Source organism: Taeniopygia guttata, chromosome 26, assembly GCF_048771995.1.
Source record: "Taeniopygia guttata chromosome 26, bTaeGut7.mat, whole genome shotgun sequence".
In the NCBI taxonomy this organism is placed as follows: domain Eukaryota; kingdom Metazoa; phylum Chordata; class Aves; order Passeriformes; family Estrildidae; genus Taeniopygia; species Taeniopygia guttata.
The window spans coordinates 4,250,878-4,274,374 of NC_133051.1; the positions used below are offsets into that span (position 1 = coordinate 4,250,878).

The 23,497-nt window shown below is 56.1% G+C and overlaps 1 protein-coding gene across 6 annotated transcripts in view; it reads right to left on the reverse strand.

Moving 5' to 3' along the window:
* The window catches only part of NAV1 (neuron navigator 1), a 74,844-nt gene that overhangs the window by 41,723 nt on the left and 9,624 nt on the right, over positions 1-23,497 (reverse strand). For 5 of the 6 annotated variants that reach the window (XM_072918746.1, XM_072918744.1, XM_072918742.1 and 2 more), the window contains exons 2-4: positions 18,597-19,208; positions 18,118-18,218; positions 15,283-15,996 (exon numbers count right to left, since the gene is read on the reverse strand). In XM_072918746.1, the coding sequence (XP_072774847.1) occupies positions 15,283-15,996; positions 18,118-18,218; positions 18,597-19,183 (1,402 nt within the window). In that variant the 5' untranslated portion in view covers positions 19,184-19,208. The remainder of the gene's footprint in view (positions 1-15,282; positions 15,997-18,117; positions 18,219-18,596; positions 19,209-23,497) is intronic. The other variant, XM_072918747.1, reaches the window with a different exon arrangement.

Consider the following 23,497-nt stretch of genomic DNA (forward strand, 5'->3'; position numbering starts at 1 on the left):
CTCAAAGTGCACTTGGGCAGTCCCCACCACCAGGGAAAGGTTTTCTTGAGCAGCAGTTGTGCTTCTCCCACTAAAGGTGATTTGCAGAGAAGGAAGGTCCCGTCTCCTTCAGGAAATCCATTTGTGCCACAGGAGGGAAGGGCATGCTGGGGACCAGAAAGCTTTGTGGGGGCCACCACTGGGTCCTTACGCAGGTGCCCCCGGGGCTGGCATGGAGGAAGTGTGCTTTACCTCCACCACCTGCGTTACAGTGAGTAAAGGGATGCTGACACACTCTACTGTCCTATGCAAAGAGCTGCTGTTCCACCAACAACTCCAAATTTTACTGGGGGCCTGGCAGTACCTGGGATGAACAGGGTGGAAAATGCTCCCAAACAGGCACCAGTGCCAATCAGAGGCATTCCAGTGGAGCCTCTGGACTTTCCACTGTGCAGCTCCTGTGGCTGCCCTCACTATGCACCTGCCAACACCAAGGGCTGAGTGACATGTGATGACAGCAGCCATGAGTCTCTGGGCACAATGGGAGAGCAGCCACTCACCTCTGGACCCCACATACAGACAAGCCCCATCCCCTGCAGGCTGCAGGCTCCCTTTAAGCATGCTGAGACCACACGGAGTTACAGCTCCAACTTGGACAGTTGGGATCCCCAGCCAAGCTCGAAACAATGCCATTCCCTGAGCTGTCAGAGCGCCAGCACACACCGTCCCGCAGGCAGACCCTCCTGGCAATGCCACGCTTCAAGGATGGCGCAGAGGGGTCCCTGGCAGCGCTGCAGCTGGGATTTATCTCCTCTAAGAATATCTCAGCTCCTGCAATGGCTGCCTGCACAGCACAAGCCCTCTTCACCGTGGGAAGCAGCTCTGCAATGTGCTTTCAGCTCTTCTCCCCAAATTTGCTCCAGGGGCCTGTCCAAGCACTGACGATGTGCAGCCCAGAGCCACAACTGCTGCAAGAGAAGCTGAGCCAGCTCTACAGCTTGGGGGTAAAGCATCAGCCAAAAGTCACTCAAACAAGGAAGCAATTTGTCTTATTCTGGCTACACTCCCTTGAAAAAGCAGCGCAGAGCAGGGAAATCAGGATCACGTGCGGTGCGCTGACCAAGCACCCACCGCAGCAGCAATGGGGAGCGTTCACACCAGCAGCCTGACAGATAGAACAGAATAGGGGAAAAAGGATGGAAAAAGAAATGCCATGTGACCCATCGCTCGATCCAAGGCACACACCACATCCAACAGTTCAGAATATGAAATACACACAATGAGCTCCAGTGAGTAATTAATCCCTTCAGGAACACTGTAAGTGATTGCAGACAGCTTACCAAGAAAAAAAAATTGGAAAGTCATTGAAAAAATTACCACAAAGTGTTTCTTTTTCTTTTCCAGCCTGAAATACAATGAGATCTGCAAGGAGCCCTCTCTCCTCTGCACAGTGTGACAGCAGTGGATTTCCAACAACCAGCTGGTTTTCTAACAACACTCAATCTACCTGCCAAAGTGACAGTTGTGAGAAACCAGCCCGGCCTGATGGAGGCAGCAAGAGTGACTGGTCCCAGTGCGGGGCCCTGGCCTTGGCATCAGTGGGACATGGTGGAGGGACATTTCTGGAGGGACAAGGCATGGCACAAAAAGGTGTCCATAATATCTCACAACTTCATTGGCAATTCAAACTCTCTGGATGACTTTCGCAGGTCAGAGCTTGGCTTATGGAGCAGGTCAAGCCCTCCTGGTGACGGGCTCCCTGGTGATGCTTAGGTTGGTGAGCCAACCTCTCCTCCTACCTCCACCTCTCCTCTTCATCCTTGTGCTCCCTCTTGCCTTCTTCCACTTTCTCCAGCACTAACCAGTCAGCTCTTCAGCTGGAAGACTCCAATTTGGACCAAATTCTGACCCATTGCCCCCAAAGTCCCACATCTGCTCACTGCCCTGCACCACCAGGCAAGGAACTACATCTGTCCACATTCTGCCCTGTGTAAAGTGACCATGTGCAGGTGATCGACCCCACAATCCCCTGTGAACAGGTGGACAAGCATCCAGACACATCCGCAGGGGAGTCTACTCGCCCACTCCTCCAGCCTCAGTCCCCCACCACCAGGGAGCACTGACCCCCAGCACAGCCAGGGGGAATTACAGAGCACAGCAGCTGCTTTTTACTTCCATAATTCCATGGTGTTTTTCAACCAACTACTACTACTTCTACTTGTAAAACTGGAGTTTATTAAAAAGAGTATTAGGAAAGGTATTTTCTCCTGTCAATAAAGTGACTTAAAATTAGTTGGAACTTTCAAATTAAAAACACACCTAAACTTTCACTTCGACTTGCAATCACTCTGATTTGGAAAACAGAGTTTTTTCCTCGTGTCCTCTCCTGGGTTTTCTCCCCTCTCTCCTGTTCTCTCCTCACCATGTTTTGTTTAAAAATTCATCAGGCCAGGGAAAAATGCATGGCAGGAAAAGAGAGTAGGGGAAAAAAAAAAAAAAAAGCAGAAGAAACTGTAGCTTTTGCAAACCTATCTCAGCACAGGGGAGAAGAACTTCCAGACTCACCTCTCTGCTCTTGGAAAGAGGTACTCAGAAGGACAAGGGAATATTGTATATTAACCAACCTCCTGCATGCTCCAGTAGCAGATATGGTCTCACTGACCCTCCTCAAAGTTCTGTGATCCTCCATGGCCTAACAGCTCCTCTAGCCATGTCAACCCGGGGAAAAAGGGATGGATGAGGCAGGAAGATAACCCTGGGTGTCAGTGCGGGATGCAGCCTGCTCCAGCACTGACCATAAACCTCAACTGCTGCTCCCAGCTCACGACAGGGCTCTTACTCCACAAAGACAAGTGCCAGCTCATGTCTGGCCATGGCACGGCTCTGAGCTGGACACTGCCTGATGTGAGGCACATCCCACAGGAGATGCTGATTTGGAGAAGGACCAAGATGATGTTTGCACAGCAGCAAGGTCACTCCCGTACCCAGTGGTGCAGGGACACAGAATCACCACAGAACAGTTCGGACTGGGCGGGACCTTGAAGTCCATCTCGACCTAACACCTTCTACCAGACCAGGTTGCACAAAGCCCCATCCACTCTGGCCCTGAACACTTCCAAGGCTTGCCCAGCCACAGCTTCTCCGGGCAACTTGTGCCAAGGCCTGACCACACTTACAGTAACAAATTTCTTCCTAATATCCCTTCCTGCATCCCTGAGCATCCCTACAGTCTCAGGGATCACTCTCATCCTAGGCAGATCCCGCTCTGCTGTTCCAGAGTTTCCCTCTTATAACATGGTTTTTGAGGACAGCTGCTGCATTCTCCACACAGGATGTGTGTAACATCGGCTTACGAGTGAGCACACTCTGCCAGCAGATGAAAAGCTATATGGAAATGGAAGATCATTACCATGATCTCTGTGGAAACATCCCATCAGAGCAAGTTTTTTGTCCTCCTCCTTCTCTCTCCCCATGTGCACAAATTCTGGCACCCCATGCACCACTTGGCATTGCCTCAGCACTGTGGGTCCAAAATGCAGGCGTCTGATTTCTAAAGCCATTGTCTGGGATGTGCTATTGAGCTGCAAAACATGGAAGGTTTGGGATGGAAAACAGGCATCTCCTGAAACACAAAAAGAAGCTGGCAACCCAGATTTTATTTGACTTTGAAGTATAGAGAATGTCAACCAAACACAATTTGCTTTATTCCCACAAAGGGAATGAGAATCTCAGCCACAAAATAAACCCACACCTCTGCCCCCGGAAGGCAGCAATGGACAAATGGGGAGCAGAGCGTAGAGAGCACAGCTTCGCCCTACTGGTCACTGCTGCAGCACAGAGCAGCTGGGCTTGGAAACACATTACCATGCTCCGCCTGAGAATGAGGCAGGAAAAGCTGCTTTGTAAATTTACTTTTGATTTGGAGCTCAGGGTTCGTGTCCTATTACATTTAGCCAGTGCTCATTTCTCAGTTCCAGGCAGGGAGGTTTGCAGGAACCCCCAGAGTTTCACCCATTTTAACTTTAGACAGTGACTGTTTGCACCAGTTACTTGCTGTTCATTTTTGAAAGTGAACAGGGTGGGAAGTGCCCAGCAGTGCAAACAGCAGCTGAGCTGAGATCAAATCCTACCTCCAGGTTACTGTACTTTCCCCACCATAATATCTGATGCATGACTTCTCACTGCAGAGTGTGCTTTCAGAGGAGCAGCTTTAAAAGCCCAACCTCCAGACCCTACTCTGCACAGTCGTGAAAGCATCTCACAGGCTCCAAGATGAGATTCCCTCACTCATTCCCCATGTTGCTTTATGAGTGAGGCCATTCCCCTCCCCTCACAGGAATCAGCCACATGTTCTCCATCTGGGAGCAGATGCCCATGAGCCAATAAGCTCAACTTGGAAAACGTCACTGAAAATATCACCAAATTTCTGAGTGCTCTACAGACTGCAGCCAGATGATGGATATTAGTGCTTCTGCAGTCCCGGGACACTGTTTGGCACAGCACAGCAAAAGCACAGCTAAAAGGGCTCAGGGAAATGGAAATGAGATGGCTGGAGGTGCTGCTGCTGGAGTGTCTGCCCTCCTCCAGATGATGCAGCCTGTAAGGAGGGAAGATCTCGGTCTGTTGGTGAATCAGCCCCCAAATGGCTGCTGTACTCAGCTTGGAGCATTGAAGGACACCAGCTTTGGTCTTACGACAATCCCTGGCACTGCTGGGGCACAGGGCAGAGCCCTGGGGAGAAAGGTGAGGGACCATGTAGGGCAGGGCCCCTCACTGCTGGCACAGAGCTGAGGAGCAAGAGGCCTGGGGTAGGTCCTGGGTACTTCCCTTCCCCACAGGGTCAGGATACAGGCAGATTTTGAGGCATTCAACCACCGACAGAAGGAGACAGGAGGTCCAGACAGTGATAAATCCAGCCTCACACCACCCTGGGTGAGACATCAAAATGGAATTTACCAAAGGACCTTAAACTGATGAGCTGTGAGCTCCAGGCTATGTAAAGCCCGAGGCAGAGAAGACTCAGGCCTGCCTGGAGTCAGGCAAATGCTGGTACTTCCCCTTGGTCAGCAATCACACTGTTCTCCAGGCCATGACAGAGTTTAACCCCAGATTTTAACGAGTCTATGTACACTTACTTGGGAAAGAAACCACCACTACCAGGAGCCAACTGGCACCTCTGCCCCCACGTCCTCCCTTCATTGCCCAGCCTGACGTGCATTGCACGGCCTGTGCAGGGTGACTCCAATTCCCTGGAAGGGTTTTGTTACATTTTTTAATGAATCTCGGGTCAGAGAGGCAGGAGTGCAGGGCAGCCACCTTTCACCATGCCCAGTGGATGGGGGAGCCCCAGAGAAAAGCCCCTGGGCTGTCCCCATTGACTCCCCACAGCTGTTTCCCTCCAGCAGCCCTGCCCTGATCCAGCAGGACAGAAAGCCCCATGCCAACCACCAACGGAGCCAGACTCAATTTACTTCCACCCTTTAGTCTGCAGAAACTCCAGCCCTGCACAGTTTGGAGGCAGTGCGAGTCCAGCTCCCCAGGATTCAGCACACACTCCTCTGGGCTCACGGCAGCAGAAGTTTGCAGGATATCATCTGTCTGTCCTCCCTGCTGAGACAGGAGGAAGCTGAACTTCATTATTTCCCCTGCTTCTGCACTGTCTGTTGGGAGTTTGGAGCCATGTCCTTGTCACTGCCTTGGTGCAGAGAAGTTCTGGAGGTTAAATGCAAGGTGGCTCTGAGAGGTCACAGCTGAGTGGCCAGCAGTCCTGCACCAGTGATGGCCTCAGCACGCTTGGCTCCACATTGGTCCTGCCCTGGCAGAGCTGGACAGTGCCAGGTTCCAGCCAGAATCTGTCAAATGCCTTTCCCCCTGCTTTTAAAGATGAGGGGAGCTTTGTTGTCTCCCTTCCCACAAAGCAGCACCCCCACCTTTGGAGCCTGCCAAAAAAACCCTGCCTTACCTGATTTCACCACTGCCAGGTTAGCCCATGACTCTGTACCCACAGACAATGCTGCCTCAGGCCTCTGAACCACCAAAGCTGGGAGAAACCTCGGATGTGGGGGCAAGCATCCACGAGGCTGACAACGTGTCCCCTGCGGCACCACACCGGGAAACAACCGGGGAGGGATGTGCTGGCCCCATCGAACAGCCCACAGCACGTTTTCTGCCAGCCCCAGCTCACCTCAGGGAGCTCCAGCATCACAGCGATCAATGGGAATTAGCCACTATCTGTTCTTCCACTTGTTTGCATCAGCTTGGAAATTTAACACCAGGCCAGAGATAAAGTGAACTGGAAATACCCCGGCAGCGCCTAACACTTCCAGCCCGAGGGGTCCATTCAGCTGATGAGTTTCATCATCACAGGTTCCAGCCCGAAGAGCAGGTTCCTGCCTCCCCGGGTACATCCCTCCCTGCCAGTGCCTGCATCTCACACGCTGGGCTGTGAAAGGGCTGTTCTCTGAGTGGGTTTTACAGAGCCCAAACTGCTCCCCACCACACCCCCTGCAAAAACTGATGATGTTCTGACAAGGACTGTGCCACAAAGCTCTGCCATTATTAACCAGCTGAATCTCCAGGCTAGAAGAAACACCTGGGTAATCCCCTTTTAGTGTCAAACCAGGCTGGCACAGGACCAGGACAGGCCCCAAGCTGACGTGTGGGGGAAGCTGAGACGATGGCGCTGCGCATGGGCGAGGGATGTGTGATTTTGAGAAGTGTCTCCTCAGTGAGTTATTCTCAGTGCACAGCAATGCTGGAAGCTCACATGCTATAAATAGCCAGAAACAGAGTTGTACCTGCACCACAGCTCCAAACGTGCTTCAAGCCAGCTCATGGAACTGGGAGAGCCAGGCTGGGGCAGAGCCAGTGCCAGGGACGCTTGAGGCCCATGACAAAGCAGAGGTGTAAGCTTCAGGCAGTCTGGGCTCCCAAAAGAACCAGTAAAGGCTAGATTTGGCCACGACTGGGTGCTCTTGAAAAAGCTTATCTGGTTGCAGGATCTCCCTGCCAGCTTTATCACTCTTGATGACACAACCCTGCATAAGATGAACAGAGGTGGGACATGCAGCTCCTCCAGACACCAAGCATGCAGGCTGGCAGTCAGCAGGGCTGGCATGAGAAATAAAGGTGGTTCTACATTTCTCCAATGCTATAGGTATGGTACCACCCATCTGCCATGCTTCAGTTAGTGGGAACAGTTTTATATTGAATGGAGACTAGAGATGGACTAGAGATTAGGAAGAAATTCTTCCCTGTGAGGGTGGTGAGGCCCTGTCACAAGCTGACCAGAGAAGCTGTGGCTGCCCCATCCCTGGAAATGTTCAAGGTGACGTTTGATGGGACTTAGAGCAACCTGGGCTAGTGGAAGGTGTCCTGGCCCATGGCAGGATTGGAGCAAGATGACCTCTAATGGTTTAAACCCAAACCATTCTATGGTTCTAAAATTTCCCCTCCAGTTCACATAGCACAGGCTGCAACACCCACAGCACAACTCTGTCCGTTTTTCTGGGTTACATGATAACAACCAGAACCTCCAGCAGCTTCAACAAGGATCTCATCCCGTCCTTCCAGCTCACCAAGCATAGAGAGTGTGATCCCACAGCCAAAGGCAGCCGACCGGCTGGTGAGCCAACAAGCTGGCACAGCGCCCGGCCCTCCCGTGCGTCACCTGTGGCTGCGAGTCAGGCTCACAACCTGCCCAGGGAACCGCGGCTTCGAGTGCAGCTCAAACCCTCAATTTCAGTTCCCCTTTGAAAAGCACCTCCTGGGTTCCTCCTAGCCAGCTCACCATCCCCTCCCTACCCACTGGGCAAGATCCAGCCTGAGGGGAAAGGCAAAGCAAGCCCTGCCTTTACATCTTAGACACTAATTTCTGGATTTACCATAAAACCTTTCTGTAATTTCACGGGGATGCTTGAGGCCAGACCCTCACAGGTACAGAGGAGGACTGCAAAGTGCCCACCTCTGGATGAGCAGGACAGCTAAGCAGAGACACAACAAGGCTGACACAACACCAGAGCAATGTGGAGTGATTAAGAATCACTGATACCTACACCAGGTGGAAAATTCTGTGCTCCCAACACGCTGGCATGCCCGTATGTTCACAGAGGTGGAGGCACATGTCCAGCTGCAGGACACACCTGCATTTCACTGGGCAGCATGGGAGCACGTGTGTGCCCAAGGTCTGCTCAGGTCTCCACTCCAGGGAGCTCACATGCCATATCTGCCAGGGCCACAAGGCTCTGGAGCCACCTTCCCGACCCATGGCTGCTCCCAGGAGCAAGGAAATGTCCCACCCAAACGTGCTGAGCTTCTGCTCAGCTTTCCTATGTGGATTCCAGGAGGTCCTTCAGTAGGAGACGAATCTCAGTCCTCCTCCTGAAGTAATAAAAAATACATTATGCCCTCAACTGAACAAGACAAATACCAGCACAAGGAATGAGAGAAATGCTGGCATGAAACAAAATGTGGAAGAATTGGATTAGAAGGACCAGCAAATCGGTGGGCACTGGGCACCACTCCTCAGTGTCACACCCACCCTGACACAAGCACATCTCCATTTGCACAGCTTCTAATCTCAGCTCTGCAATGCAGCATCCCCTGACTTCCCAGCTTCACGGCTGCAGCATCCCTGCCTTCCCAGCTCCCCTCCTGCTCAGCTCCCTGCTCCGAGCTGCAATGCAGCAGCGTGGGCAAGCCCTGCTCTCCCTTTTGCCCCTCCACCTCACCACGAGGCAACATCGAGCCTCCCAGCTGAGCTGTGAGCCTCACACATCCTCTACCCTCCCAAGCTCACTGCTTTCCAGCCAGAGAACTGGCAACCCCTTCCCTGGCTCCCCTGGGAGAGCTGCTTCGTGTGCCTGGAGGAGGACGTGACTTTGCAGGGTGGGGGATATGGCAGAACGGCACCATTATCTGATCCCCTGTGTCCCCACAGCTCTGCATGAGACACAGCCACGGTGCGAAGCCTGGAGACGACAAGGACTCAAACACCACAGAGGGATGGAGCCATCCCCACCACAGAGGGATGGAGCCATCCCCACTCCACCCAGGGAGCTGATCCAGGCTCAGCATCTTCACCATTGCCACCAGTACCAGGAACACTGCACACACACAGCCCAGGACACCCCTGTCACCAGTACCAGGAACACCACACACACAGAGCTCACTGCACAGCCATCACTGAAACAGCCCAGGACACCACTGTCACCAGTACCAGGAACACCACACACACAAATCCCAGGATACTGCGGTTACCAGTACAATAAGCACCACATGTGCACATTACCCCAGGACACTGACTTTACGTGCACGGACCAAAAGCCACAAGCACAGTATCACAAAAGACACTCTGGACCAGACAAGTGACTGATTCAGAGGATGTGCCAGTGGGTCCACCTGGCAGTACACAGCCAGGCAATCGTGATCCCAAGACTGCAGCCCTACAGCAGAGCGCCCTGTCACGCCTGCAGCTGAGCCAGGGAAGCCAGGAGTCACATGCTGGCCATGGCAAACGGGCTGGCACTGGCATCACTCACAGGTTACACCTCAGAGGTGTGCAGGCTCTGATTCTGCGCTGAGCTGGAACAAATCCTACCCCGTGCAATGGGCACAAGCATCAGCCAAGGGCTGTCCTCAGACACTCAAGTGAGAGTGGGCAGGGGATCTGCAGGTAGAAGAGACCAGGAACATTGTCTTCTGGCACCACGAGAAGCTGCACAGGAAGACAACGAGCTGGGAACCTAAATGGGCACAACAGGACAATTGATGGTGGGAGGACTTGTGACAGGGGAATGCTGTGGCCACAGAAATACATGCCTCAGCATGACAAGACAAATACACAAAGTTGAGGCATATGGAAGATGCTCTCTAGAAGGACCCAGAACTGCCAATGATTCTGGGTGCCACCCACATGGAAGCACGCTGATCATTAGGCACCAGAACCAGGCAGGAGCCATGGGTGGGTTTGGTCCATCCCAGCAGCATTCGGCAGTCACACCCATGGGACTGTAAAGCCTTGAGGGGGCATCACCCAGGTCTCACTGTGGTCATATCCCATCAGCAGATCCCAAATAGCACTTCCAGAATTTCCATAATTTTCTATTTATTTTTCTATATATTTTCTTTTTAGACATGTCGGATTTGGGAGCGAGATATAGGCAGTCACTGTGAAAACCCCATTTGAGCAGAGATTTTCAGGCTTTTTGGGGAGAACTTTGTTTCAGCAGTGCATCCCCAAATATGTTTGTTTTTAAGTGTTTGCTCTGCTACCTTTCCATAGGAAATTCTGAAAGACAAATCTGGGTTTATTTTTTTCTCAGCTTTTTTTCCACACTGCCATAATCACCGGGAACAGACCACATCCCAAACAGCTTCAGTAGAAGCTCTGGGGCCTTTGGATCCCATTTCCAGATCCAGTCGCTGCAGCCATCTCATCTGGAGAAAGCAGACATCTACTACTTGCTGTGAGCTCCTGAGAGCAAGCTGGAAGTAGCAATACAACTGTGTACCACTCCCCTTTCTCCTCACTATTACCCCAAAAGCAGGAGTCCAGCTCTGCAGGCAAAAGGAAATAAATACCCATCCCAATGACCTCGTCACACAGATGCTGTCACAGAGGGACCTTAAGAGAGGAATATCATTAGTGGTATCAGGACAGCCACAGCACTTTACGAGGCAATAATCCGCTCTCATGACTGTGAAGAGCTACTTGGTCTCTGACCTCCTCATGGTCTCCTGCCAGGGATCCTGGCTACTGCTGCCCAGTGCTGCCACAGGCACATTAGTGCTTAATTAAACTGGTAGGAACAACATGGGGCATAGGCAGGAATGCCATGGGGTAGAAGTGCTCCTTTGATCCCACCCCATGTGTTTCCCAGCAAGGATGGCAATCAGAAAGGAGTAATTTGGGTCCCATCTCCACTAGGAATGCCCTGCATGGGACATGTCAGATGCCAGTCTTTTCAGCACTGCGGTTTACTTTTTAAACCAGAGTCAGATGCAACCTGCAGCTCCCACCTGTCACAGAACCCAGCTGCCTATTCCAGCCCTTGGCTCTCCTCCCCAGCACCGAGGGGCTGCTGGCACCCACTGCCCACCCAGCACCAGCCTGAGCACAGCTGGGCTCTGCCCTCCCTGTGTGTTGGCACCATGAGGCTACCGACTCCCTGTTGTTACACACCACCCAGCAAGGACATCCCTGCTGGACCACCTGGGAAGGGCAGCATGGCCCACTCGAGGGCTGCAGGACTGAGATGGGTTACAGCTGCAACTGAAGAGTTTGGCAGGGCTGCAGACTCCTGCAGAGAGCATTTCTGGGAACACCATCTCCACTGGGATCTCACGCGTGTCCACCTGAGTTCTGGCCCACACAACACTGACCACTTATCTGTTGATGCGAATTAGCAGCCACTTAAGAGGCACCACATCCAGCAAGAGATGGACAAAGAAATGGCTGTAGAAAGCAGCTGCAGGATCTCAGAGGGGCTCTGGGGAGTTCTAGGTAAGTGCAACCATTGCACTGGGCACCACAAGCACAGCCCATACAAACAAGCCCTTGCACCTGATCAGCCCTGTCCATCACGAGCAGGGTGAGCTCTACACAGCCAGCTCTTCCACCATGCTGGCCATGTGCCCTCCGTCCCCTTCATCCTGTGGTTGGGCACTGGTGTAATTAGCAGCCCCAGCTGCCAGGCAGTTTTGATGAGAAGCCTCAGTCTTTGGTTGATGTGAAACGTATAATTTGGATGATGGAAATAGCCTCTACAAAGCACATGTGGTTGCTGCATGCCCGTGACCTCTCCTGGCTTGCGCACGCTGCTCTTTCAACATGGTTCAGCTACAAAGGCTTCGGTGGCATCAAACAGATGAGGCAGCAGCACTGACCGAATGAGAGGCAACATTTGGCCATGACTGAATAAACTGTATTTTTGGCCAAGAGGCTTGGGAATGCTTCTGGCAGGAGGAGCATGAGGTAGAGATGACAATTCAGGTGTGGAGACTAAAGACACACAAGCTCTCTGGAAGCCACTGTGGCTGGCAGTGCCAGGAGCTCAGAAGCTGCACAGGCTTCTCAACACAGGTCAGCAGTTCAAGAACAACAGTATCTGCAGAGGCTGGAAGTCCCTGCAATTTCCTCTCTCTCTCTTCCCAGCACAAACCAAGCTTGTGGCTCTTTCCATGCCACTCTGGAGAGGGTGTCCTTCAGCAGATATTGTCAAACAGCTGAGCTGTTTGCCAAAGGAACTGATGAAAACAACAGAGACCTTCCTTCCTTCCCTCCCTCCTAAGCATCTCCTGTAGCAACCAGGAGAAAGCCCCTCTCCTGGTGCTCCTCACCAACCCTAGCAGGGTGTGAAGCCCACTCTCCTGAATCCAGCCCTTCTGGGATCCCATTCCTTCTGGGTCCATCTCCACCACAGGAACTACCTTTTCCTGGGGAAGCCAGGTTGTGGAAGGTACCATCACCACTGGGGAAGACTTCATCCACCTGGATTGCAAACAAAGGGGTCTAGAGACTCAGCATGTGTCTATACAAATTCAAGTTGTGGTTGTGCCAGCACCATTGTCACACAGCTCCTTCCTCTCCACATCCCAGGCTCCTGGTGGCATCCCCACCACACAGGCTGTCATGGATGTGCCAGGTCACGGCTGGCTTGGGTAGTAGGTGTGATTCAACTCCCACAAATGTGGGAAGTACAACCCCATGGAAGGGAAGGGAAATTTCAGCAGGGTGAATCTCCTGCTCTGACCACTCCAGACACTTTCCCCATCCAACTCTGGACACAGCCCTCGATTCCCCCTGCAGGAGGCCTGCCAGTCCGTATGTCTTGGAAAATTGTTGGCAATACACAGAGGACAGATCTGGCAGAGTTTGGGCCTCATGGACCAGCTGACCAAGTCTTCAGATGCTACGTGCAGTCCAAAGGGATGTTCAACACCTCCAAGGTCAAAGTCAGCCCTGACTGATGCAGATGAAGGTTTGGCAACACCCAGAAACCAGATCAGCTGCTGGAGACACTTCCACAACCATGATCTTCCTCAGAGTGTGCACAAGATCCTGTCTGGGATCTCTGGTACTCCAGAGTACCACAAACGGAGTCACTCCCATGTGGGCCAGACCTGCAAGGATTTCTCTTGCTGAGGAAACTCCCACCTAAAAGCAGAGCATCATGCGGGGACACTGGCATCCCAACATCAGTGAGTGGCAGTCTGTTAGTCCTGTAAGTGACAAATCCTCCTGCAATCCTGCCCTGCTCCTGTGGTATCTGGTGCTGCCACAGCATTAGGCCTGAGGATGAATGTCTGTAAATCCAGCTGTGGGACCACGAGGCAGCCTGAGAGCCCACAGCCGGGCTGACCTCCTGCGTGCCACCAGCTCATCCCCACAGTCTGCCTGCCCAGGCCTTCAACTCACTCTGTGGCCTTCCACGTGTGAGCCCTGGGATGTCCCAGCATCAGGGCAGACCCTGCAAGGAGGGCACTGCTGCTGCCCCTGGCTGGGCCCGGCTGGGGGCCACGGGCAATGGTCTGGGAGGCTCCATGCCTGTGTGCCAGCACACATTGGCAGCTGGCTGTGCCAGAGCCTAGCTGGAGCTGGGGCTGTGACACCCCAAAGGCTCCTGAAGCAGCCAGGGTACGCAGGGAAGTGGACTCGGCGAGTGTGGCTTTCCAGGTGCCTGGCTTCAGCACACACTCCAGCTCGTTCCACATCTCCAAATCACCTCGCCCAGGCCCCAGCCATGGCAAATCTCTCTCCTTTCTCTTCATCACACAGCAAGGACAAGGCATCTCAAGCCAGCTCAAGCACCAGAGAAGCTCCTAGCCCCCTAAAAAGAGGTCCCAGGCACGGAGCTTGAAGGGACTGGACACACCAGTCCTGCCTGTACTGCTGCTCCCCCACCACGAACAAGCACCAGGGCTTTACAGCCAGCCAGCTTGAGCACCATGATGGCTGTGCAGGACTCCCTTACCACCTTCTCATGCCAGTCTGCCAGACCAAACACAGCTCTTCAGAGCCATAAGCCCCCAAAGTCATTGCCCAGCTGAAACCCCAGGCACTGCTGAGTGGGATGCAAGGAAGGCAGGGGTGTCAGTGGGAAACAGAGCGCTACCGTGGCAGCCACAGTTCCTAGAGATCAGCATGCAGCACGAGAGAATGGCAAGGGCTGGGCTCACCTGTACTGAGACCCAATGCTGTGGCCCACGATGGGGCAGGGGGTTCCGAGGTCCGGGGCACAGCCAGCACTGGGCAGCGCTCGCTGTTCTCATGGAAACCCACTATGCACACAATGCACACAGCAAGCTCGGGGACCAAACCCACAGGGATAGCAAATGCAGGCAGCCACAGCCTGAATCAGCTCACACAAACCCTGCAGCAGCATCCTTGGAGACCCTCCTCTGCCAGAGACCCGGACCTCAGTGGAGCTCTGGATCTGCCCAAAATGGAGCAGCAGCCTGAACCCCTCGCACAGCATCTCCACCAGCAGCTTCCCAAGGTCACCCCCAGGGCGAGCCACGCTGATGGTGGGGGAGCAGCTGTGGCACCCAGCTGTGCAGCCCCCATCGCATTTGGTGGGCGCTGAGACAAGGGATGGCCAACAAGACACGTGGGGGAGGACAAGCTCCACCACCACCTGCCACTGCTCCTTGTGAGGAGGAATTGCCTTTCCTCCAAGGCAAGAGGCAGCTGACAGTACTTCCCCTCAAGCATGCCTTGGAGATGCACTGAGGGCTGCAGCCCCTCTGCTCTCGAGCCAGGCTGGAAGAGCTGGGGCTGTTCAGCCTGGAGACAGCTCTGGGGAGACCTTAAAGCCCCTTTCAGTGCCCAAAGGGGCTCCAGGAGAGCTGGAGCAGGACTTTAGGACAAGGGGGAATGGCTTTCCATTGACAGAGGGCAGGGATAAATCGGATATTGGGAAGAAATTCTCCATGTGGTGGTGGGAAGGCTCTGGCACAGGTTGCCCAGAGAAGCTGTGGCTACTCCATCCCTGGCAGTGGCCAAGGCCAGGTTGGATAGGGCTGGGAACAACCAGGGCTAGTGGAAGGTGTCCTTGTCCATGGCAGGGAGTGGAACAGGATGAGCTATGATGTCTCTTCCAACCCAAACCATACTGTGGTTCTAAGTAACTGGGGACACGGAGTCTCATGACTCCTTTCCCCTCAGCCTCCCTTCACTTCAAGACACTGAGGTCGCCACCAGCGGGTCCCCACGGAGCGTCAGGAGCCCAGATGCCTCCAGCTGCCACCTCTGGCCATTCCCACCCCGACGTCGAGCCCGGCGATCGCGCCGGCTGCACTCACCCAGCATTTGGCTGAAGAGCAGCTGCTCCAGGTCGCCCAGCACCGTCACCACCAGCTCGGGGTCCACCTTCAGGTACGGCTTCTCCTCGGTGCCCGCCGCCACCGCCGGACCCTTCCCGCCCAGCAACTCGTCGTCGCACTTGCCGCCGCCGCCCGCCTCGGGGGCCTTGCTGAGGGGCTTCACCTCGGCGTAGGGCCCGCGGGGGATGCGGCTGGGCTTCCCGGCGGGCGGCGGCTTGGCCGGGCCGGCGGGGCGCGGCGACAGCAGCGAGTGCTCGGAGCGGGACAGGCTCCGCGACATGGCGGGCGCGTCCCGCCCGCGGGGGCCGCCGCGCCCGCCGCCCCCCGCCGCCGCCGCCCCCGGCGCTGCCGCCTTGGCCATGTCGTCGCTCCAGCGAGGCTCATAGAGCTGCCGCTTCTTCTCGGCGTCCGTGAGGAAGGCGAGGTTGGTGAGCGACTTCTGCTTGCGCAGGTTGGAGCCGGCCGGCAGCCGCCCCTCCGCGCTGCTCGCCTTGAAGACGCGCAGCTCCGCGCCCCGCGGCCCCGCGGCCGCCGCCGCCGCCTTCGCCCGCTTCGGCATCACGGTGCTGCCGTCGGGGCCCCGCCGAAAGCCGCGCTCCTCCTCGCCCAGCTCCACGTCGGGAAGGCTCTTGAGGTTGCTCCCCAGCATCCCCGCGCTGCAACCATTTAACCCGCCAGGCGCTGCTGCTGTTGCTGCGGCACCGAGGACACACCGGGCGAGACAGAGGGAGAGGCGTCGTCAGCGCCCGTCCCACCGGCCGGGGCGGAGCGGGGAGGGGATGGCGCGGGCGTGGAGTTGGGCTGGGGGGAGAGGGGGGGTGAGCGGCACGGCCCCACCTCGCCGCTCCGCCGCCGGCAGGACACTGCGAACCAGCGGAATGTCAGGGGCGAACAAAAAGGGCCCGCCCTCCTCTGGCGCGGGCAGGGGGCGGGGCGCGGCGCGCGCCCGCGGAGGGCAGCGAGGGGAGGGGGCGCGCGCGGCGGGGCGGGGCCGGGCGGGGGCGCGCGCGGCGGGGCCTGAGGGGCGGATGGGCCGAGCGGGAGCGGGGCCGGTGCGGAGCCCGGTGCGGAGCCCGGCGGTGAGGGGCGAGCACGGAGCCGGCCGTGGCCCCCGCAACCACGGCCCCCCTGGCCCCGCTCCTGGCCCCTCGCAGGCAGGGACGTGCTGGGTGCTGGTGGGAGGTGGATGAAGCCAGCGCGGGGGCCCCACGCCCCAGCACCCTGCGTTGGAGCACCCCTGTCCCGCCCGCCACGGACCCCACATCCACCAGACACTGCGTGCCCATTCCCAGGGGGGACCGAAAAATCCCCGTTTCTCCCCAGATTGTGCAGGAAGAGTCCAGGGTAGCCCCGGGAATCTCGGGAGGGACAATGTGGCCCCCAAACCCAGCGGGGCCTCGCCACTGGTCCTAGAGAATTAAGGGCGGGAGATGAAGAAGGGGAGTGGGATCTGGTTATCATCATTTTTCATTAATTACCCGTCCCTTGGGAGGGGTGAATTAAGTCTATTTGGTGACCTCACGCGGGCTGCCATGGCAACCGCCGGGAAATATTGCATTAGACCCCATCACTGCTGCCGAGATAAGGACGGGAGGAGCGGAGGTGGTGCGCGCCCACCCCCGGCTGGTGATCCCGGGTTCAGTCCGTAGTAGTGCTGAAAAGTCCCAAAATAACTCCGCCTGGACGGGACAGCAAAGGGTGCCCCAAAAAAAGGGTGATTTGCACTAAGAGGTGCTGCTGGGGCAGGATGGGTGCACAAGCTGCACCCCAGGTCACTCGGGGCTCGGAAGAGGGCTGTTGCCGGGGTGTAGGGCGCGATGCTGGGGGCAAATCTGCGGCTGTTGTGTCGTTTTGGGGCTGCTGAGGTGATTCTTGGGGTCTCCCAATGTCCCCTGTTCCCTCTGGCTGGGCCCGGCAGAGCCGTGGGAAGTGCCGCGGGCCGGCATGGAGTGAGGGAAAGGATCCGGCCCCTTCCCCGGTGCTGAACTCGCTCGGCTTTGTCCCAAAGCTCCCCGAGGAGCAGGGCAGCTGCGCTGAGCGCATGCCAGCCCCGCTAGCTCCCTCCTGCTTCCTCCTGGAACACCCTCCCGGGTGCCGCTGGCTTCAGCACTTTCCAAATCGGGGCTCAGCGCTGATTATTCTCTGACTGAGGTGCTAGGACCCCAGGTCAAAGTTGAGCTCTGCCAGGAGCCACCGTGGATCTGAACGACTTCTGTCCCTTCAAATCACCCAGTGAAGCTCCTGGCTCTCTTTTCTCCCCTTCCCTGCACGTCTCTGGAGCATCCCGCCATCCTCCGCTGCCGCTGCCCTGGCAACCGCCGCCCCAGCATCCTCCCTGGACCCGCCTCCCCAAAATCTCTCCCCAAAGCAAGCGCCAGAGGGGACTGGGGTGGCCTCAGCATTGCAGCGAGGAGCTTGTATTCAGCCCTCGAGAAAGGGGGTGACCCAGTGGTGGGTGTGGGGAGCCAGCGGTCCCTCCACACCGGCTCCTTGGAAATGGGTCATTCCTGGAGCTCGCTGGAAAACTGGGAAGAGGAGGGAAAGGAGCCAGCCGGGGTGATGTTCTGGCACCGTCCCAGGAGGGGTGAGTCCCCTGTGCTTCTCCCAGGGTATGGCCACGGAGGTCACCTGACGCAGGAATTGCAGATGAGCTTTTCCCAGGGGAGTTGGGGCACCTCCAGTGTGAGGGCTCCCCCATGCCCCACTGACCTCCAGCCCTGGCTCCCATTCCAGCACAAGCCTCTGTCCCCTGGCACTGTCACGGTAGCCCCCCAGCAGGACACTCCCATTGCTGACCAACCCCTCTGGACTCACTCAGGCCTCTGGGTTTGGGGTCAGGATGAGATCCCTTCTCAGGACCGGAGCACTCATCACCCGGGGATGTGGCCCTCTCATGCTCCCAGTCCTCCTGAAGCCTGTGGGCAGAGGGGGGTGAGGATGGGTGATCAGGGGCAACTGGCTGGGGACCCCCAGGAGATGAGAACATAGGCTCTGCCTTGGTCTGGGAACACTGGTCTCATGGCAAGGGGTCCCAGGGCACCCTATTCCCCAGTGAGTCCATCCCCTGCCCCACATCAAGCTCCCACGGGTGACTTTGGAGCCCCAGCAGCCCAAATCCAGTGGGAACCTTCCTTTTGGTACAGAGCCCCCTGACTCAACCCCAGCATTTTCCATGGCCACCTGCTGGGCCTGCCTGCCTCCGGCTGTGGCCATGCCCCCCACAGCCCCACATCCCACGGCACCCCCAGCCCCATGTTCCCCCATCCCCGTGACCCCCATCCCCAGGGACTCACCGGTACTGGAAGGGTGCCACAGTGGCAGTGATGGGGTGGCTGTGTGGGGGCCCTGAGGAGAAAGTGATGGTCCCTGACCCAAACACAGGGCCCCTCCCCTGTGAGCCTCCATGAGTCTCCTCCCCTGTCCCCGCTGTGGCCGTTCCACTGCCCTTCCCAGGGGACCCTCCCAGCCGCCCCCCAGCCCTGCCCTGTGCTAGGGAAGCTTTGTACAACTCAGTGGGCTCCCCCACCCTGCCTGCCCCTCTCCTCCCACTGCCTGCTGCCTCTGGCCATTTCCCAGGAGACACCAGAGGTCTTGACACGGCTTTCTGCCCACCCTGAGCGGGGACACTGGGGCTTCCCTCCCTGCCCTCGGCCGGTTCATGGCAGGCAGCTTTGCCAGTGGCTTTGGGCTTGAGAGTCTTGGGACCGGGGGCTGGCACCTTCCCTGGCCGAGGGGACAGAGCCCTGTGGAGGACGGGGGACCCCGGGGTGCTCAGGGGGGCTGTGGTGTGCAGTTTGCCATGGGCTATTGCACGGGGCACTGGGATGGCAGACTGGTAGTGGCTGCGGCCAGTGGAGTTGACATTGGCTGTCCCCTTCATCCTGGTGAGGCAGCTGCTGGCAAGGCTGTGGAGAAAGAGGAGAATTCATTACAGCCCAGCGCAGAGAGGGCACCCACAGCCCCTCAGCTGCACCAGACCTTGGTCTTTGTTCCTACTGGCCATGGGTGCTCAATGTCCCCATCCTCACTGCACCCCACACCCCAGAATGAGGACACACACAATGTCCCCTGACATGGATCCACAGGACCAGGGCCTACATGATGTCCTCCCCTAGGGAGCCTGTGCAGCCCCACCCCTGTGTCCCCAGGTCCCTACAGCAGGTCCCTGCAGCAAGGACATTTGGGCACAGACCCTCACCAGTTAGGACTGCACCACAGGCAGGATGGCCCTCTTGGCCACTCAAAGCTTTTTCTGGTCCCCAAAACCACCTCCTGATCAACCAAGACCATCTCCCAGACACCTGAGGCCATCTCCTGGACACCTAAAACCGTCTCCTGGTCATCTAAGAATCAACTCCTTGTCATCTGAAACAATCTCCTGTCACCCAGGAGCACCTTCTAGTGGCAGGAAGACCAGCTCTGTGACCCCATCTACTGGTGTCTGAGTCCCACCCCCACACTGGAGTGCCCTCCTCATCCACAATGTCCCCCCACATGGTGCCACCTGCCACATCTCTCCATGCTCTTGTTGTCACCTTGCTTGTCCCATGGTGACTTTCTATGTCATCCCTCAGACAGTGCCCTGTGTCTCCCCGCCTTGCCTTGGTGTTTTTCTCCATGTGATAAGGATGTGGTCTCATCCCACCCAAAACACCCACAAGCAGGGCCATCCTTGCCACCACCAGTGACAGGGATGTCAGCACAGTTGCAGCGAGTGGAGAAGCTCATCACTCCTCATGCCTACAGGATTTACCCAGGCAGGCAGAGCAGAGCTCAGCAAGGAAACCAGCCATGGAACAAAGCTCCATCTCCAACTACCACTCGCCTGCAGCTCTTCAGGAAAAAAAAATTCTCAAAACTCAAAGAAAATGGTTTTCTCCAGAGGAAGAAATGATCTCAAGAAAGATGGGGAGTTGTGGTCAATGTCTGAGGAGGAGAAGCTTTTTGGGGTCCCGGAGCATTCTGTGGAGACCATCAGCTCCAGGCTGGCCACCCATGGTAAGGGTTCCTCTAGCTGGTGTTGGTTTAGTGTTGGGTGGGTGCAGTGAGTGCTTTGAGGGTATACTGGAGTCCACTGAGGCTGTTCCTGGTGGGCTGGGGAACGCAGCCTTCCAGGTAAACCCCCACACACACCTCCTCTTTCAAACCACCTGGCCGAGTAAGAGCTTCTCCAGAGCTGGAAAGAAACTGTGGGGTCCAGGGAGATGGTTCCTTCAGCCCAGTGCGAACAGCAGCCCAGCCTCAGCCCTGCATTCACTGCATTTCCCAGCGCAGGGTATAACATGAACAAAGTCCAAAAATGTCCCAAACCATCCTGTTTTGCCTCTTCCCCAACCTGAGCTGCCCTGAGCCCTGCTCCCCCCGGGCTTCAGGGGGTCTGCAAAGACCAAACCATGCCCCACATTCTCCCCACCCTGGGATGACTATGTCCCTGCCACAGGCAGCACTGAAATTCCCTTTTTCCAGACCTACATGAGCTGGATCATTTGCTCATAGAGCCGTGGGTCACGGGGAGAAGGGCTGATGCAGCGGATGAAATCAGGGAATCACAGCACCAATTCCAGCGCCAGCAGGGAGCTACGAAGCTTCTTCCAAGGCAATTTTGATTAAGGGGCAGAGGAAGCTGACACACACAGCTCTGGGCTTGCTCTCCCTGAAGCCTCTGAAACACTGGCATGTTTGTCTCCCCACATCCTGGCTGAGCTATCTCTGTCTCTGCTCGCCATGGTCATGTCCTGAGCCACAGCAGAGGTGGGTGGAGGCAGTGCTGGGGCTGGCACGGGAGGCTCTGGGACAGATCCATCCTCAAGTCACTGTGGGAGGTGACTCTGCCACTCCCACGTGGGCACACAGATCCAGCTCGGGGGCAACCACCACCCCAGAGTGGGGGCTGTGCTGGCAGCAGGCAGGGCTGTCCCTGTGCCAGTGGGATTTCCTGCACCTACAAAGGTCACTCCTGGGAGCGTGGGCTCAGCACCCAGCTGGACACCAGCTCATTTTTGGGGGCTTAATGTTCCCAAACCAGCTGTGAATATCAGCAGAGAGCAGCTCCCCTCTGTCCCCCTGTCTGTTCCCAGGCTGCACCCCACAACCCACATTTACAAACCCCAATTCTACACTTTTTCCCCCTCTCTGTAAGGTAGCCTCTGCCCTGAGGGTGCTGTGCCTGGGGACAGCAGTTCACAGTCTTGAGCTGCAAGACACCTTGTGCAAACAAATAAGGTTGACCTTCATAGAACTACAGAACACTTTGGGCTGGGAGGGACCTTACAGATCATCATCTCATTCTAACCCCGTGCCATTGGCAGGGACAGCTTCCACTATCCCAGGTTGTTCCAAGCTGTGTCCAACCTGGCCTTGGATACTTCCAAGGGTAAGGGAACCTTCCTTCCATAGGTGCAAGGAGGATGAAAGCATAGGTTCCAAGTCACCCATTTCACCCCAAGATCCCTCACTCAAACACTTCCAGTCCCAGCAGCTGGTTCTGGTGGGTTTTCTCCTAACACAGAGGGAGATCATTTGCCCCTCACTCCATAAAATCCAAGGTCATCCTCAACCAACTCAGAGGCAAAATCTTCATCTAGATTTATGCTATGACCTTATCTTCCCCAGCACTCACTGAGCACCACCAGCCTGCTGCACTTCTCCAGCCCTGCCTGCTCCCTGTGGGGCATGTGGCATTGGAGCTGTAACCAGGTTTTCTCTCTTGTGGACACAACTTCCATTTCTCCCCCTCTGAGCCCACCAGCGATGCTGCAGCTGCAGCAGAAGCCAAAGCTGCCACGCTGGCCACAAGAAAATCAATCCTTTTCTTGTGCTCACAGGGTTGAGGCTTTTCAGGAGATGCCAATGCCTGCTGGGGGCCAGGCTTGGAGCAGTCTTTTTCCCACCACACACACCTCAGGTGCCTCCAAGGATTCCACTGTGCCTTGCTCAGCACAGTTGACCCCTCCCCAGGCTTCACCCTGCTCTAGAGATGCCACGGGCTTCCTGGGGGATGGCTGAGGGATGATGTGGATGGGGCCCTGTGACACCAGCTGGACCCTCATGCTGGGGTCTCCCACCCAGGGATAAACCAAAGGAGCTCGTGCCAAGTCCCCGTTCCCCCAGCAGCTCCAGGAGGAGCTACTCATTTGCCCAGAAGCCACTTCACATCCAGCATCAGCCACCACAAACTAAAACCATTCCTGGGAAAGGTTCAGCCCATCCTTGTTCCCAAATAATTCTTCCTTTGCCTCCAGACTGATTTTGCCCTACCCAGGACTGAGTGTCCCTGGCACGTGCCCCATGTGTGATGAGGGCAGTGGAGTGGGCAGGCGCCCCATCGTGCTGTGTCACGCTGTGTCACGCTGTGTCACGCTGTGTCACGCTGTGTCACGCTGGCATCCTGCTGCCTCTGCCTGGCTAAAGCAGGTCATGGCTTGACCCAGATAGACCAAGCAGCTCCTTTGCAATTAGCTCAAAAAGGAAACAACTTTCTCCTTCAGCCCAAGAACAGCTCTCAGGAACAGGCTTCTGCTCCCCCTCTGGGTAACACGAGCCCTGGAAACTTGCATCTGATTTAATTTGGAGACTTCCAGCTGCTGGGTGAGTTTTTGGCCCCATCACTCCCCTGGGTACCAGCTTGGGATCACTGGGTCCCGTGGCAGTGGAAAGCAGCAGATACACACGGGATGTTTCAGCACAAGTGGATATTCTGGAGCAGCCACAGCACTGCTGTGGGCAGCAGAGCCGTGCCTGAGCATCAGGGTGGAGCCTTCTGGGCAGCCTTCTAAGGTGTTCATCTCCAGCCAAGCAGAGGATACTCATTCCAGGTGCCTCCAGTGCTCAGGTCTGGAGGTGAACTTCAGTTTTTAATCCCAGAGGTGAGGTGGGATTTGATCCCTTCGGACGATGCCATACACAGTTTTGAGTGTTCACACTGAAGGAAAAGCCTTGGCTGAACTGTGTCCTTCATCCCAGGAGAGACACAAGCCAGCACATCCCTGAAGGCACCTCCTTCAAAGAGGCATCTGTTGTGCCTGGAGCTTGAACTACTTGCTCAGCCTCGTGTCCAAATCCATCTCACACGTGTGATTTTAGCAGCCAGAAATGAACAGGGACCTGGGCTCCTTTCATGTCCCCATTTCCATGACCTAGAGGGGTCACTGGAGCATTCCCAGCACTGAAGCAGACCTGCTTTGGAGCCATCCAT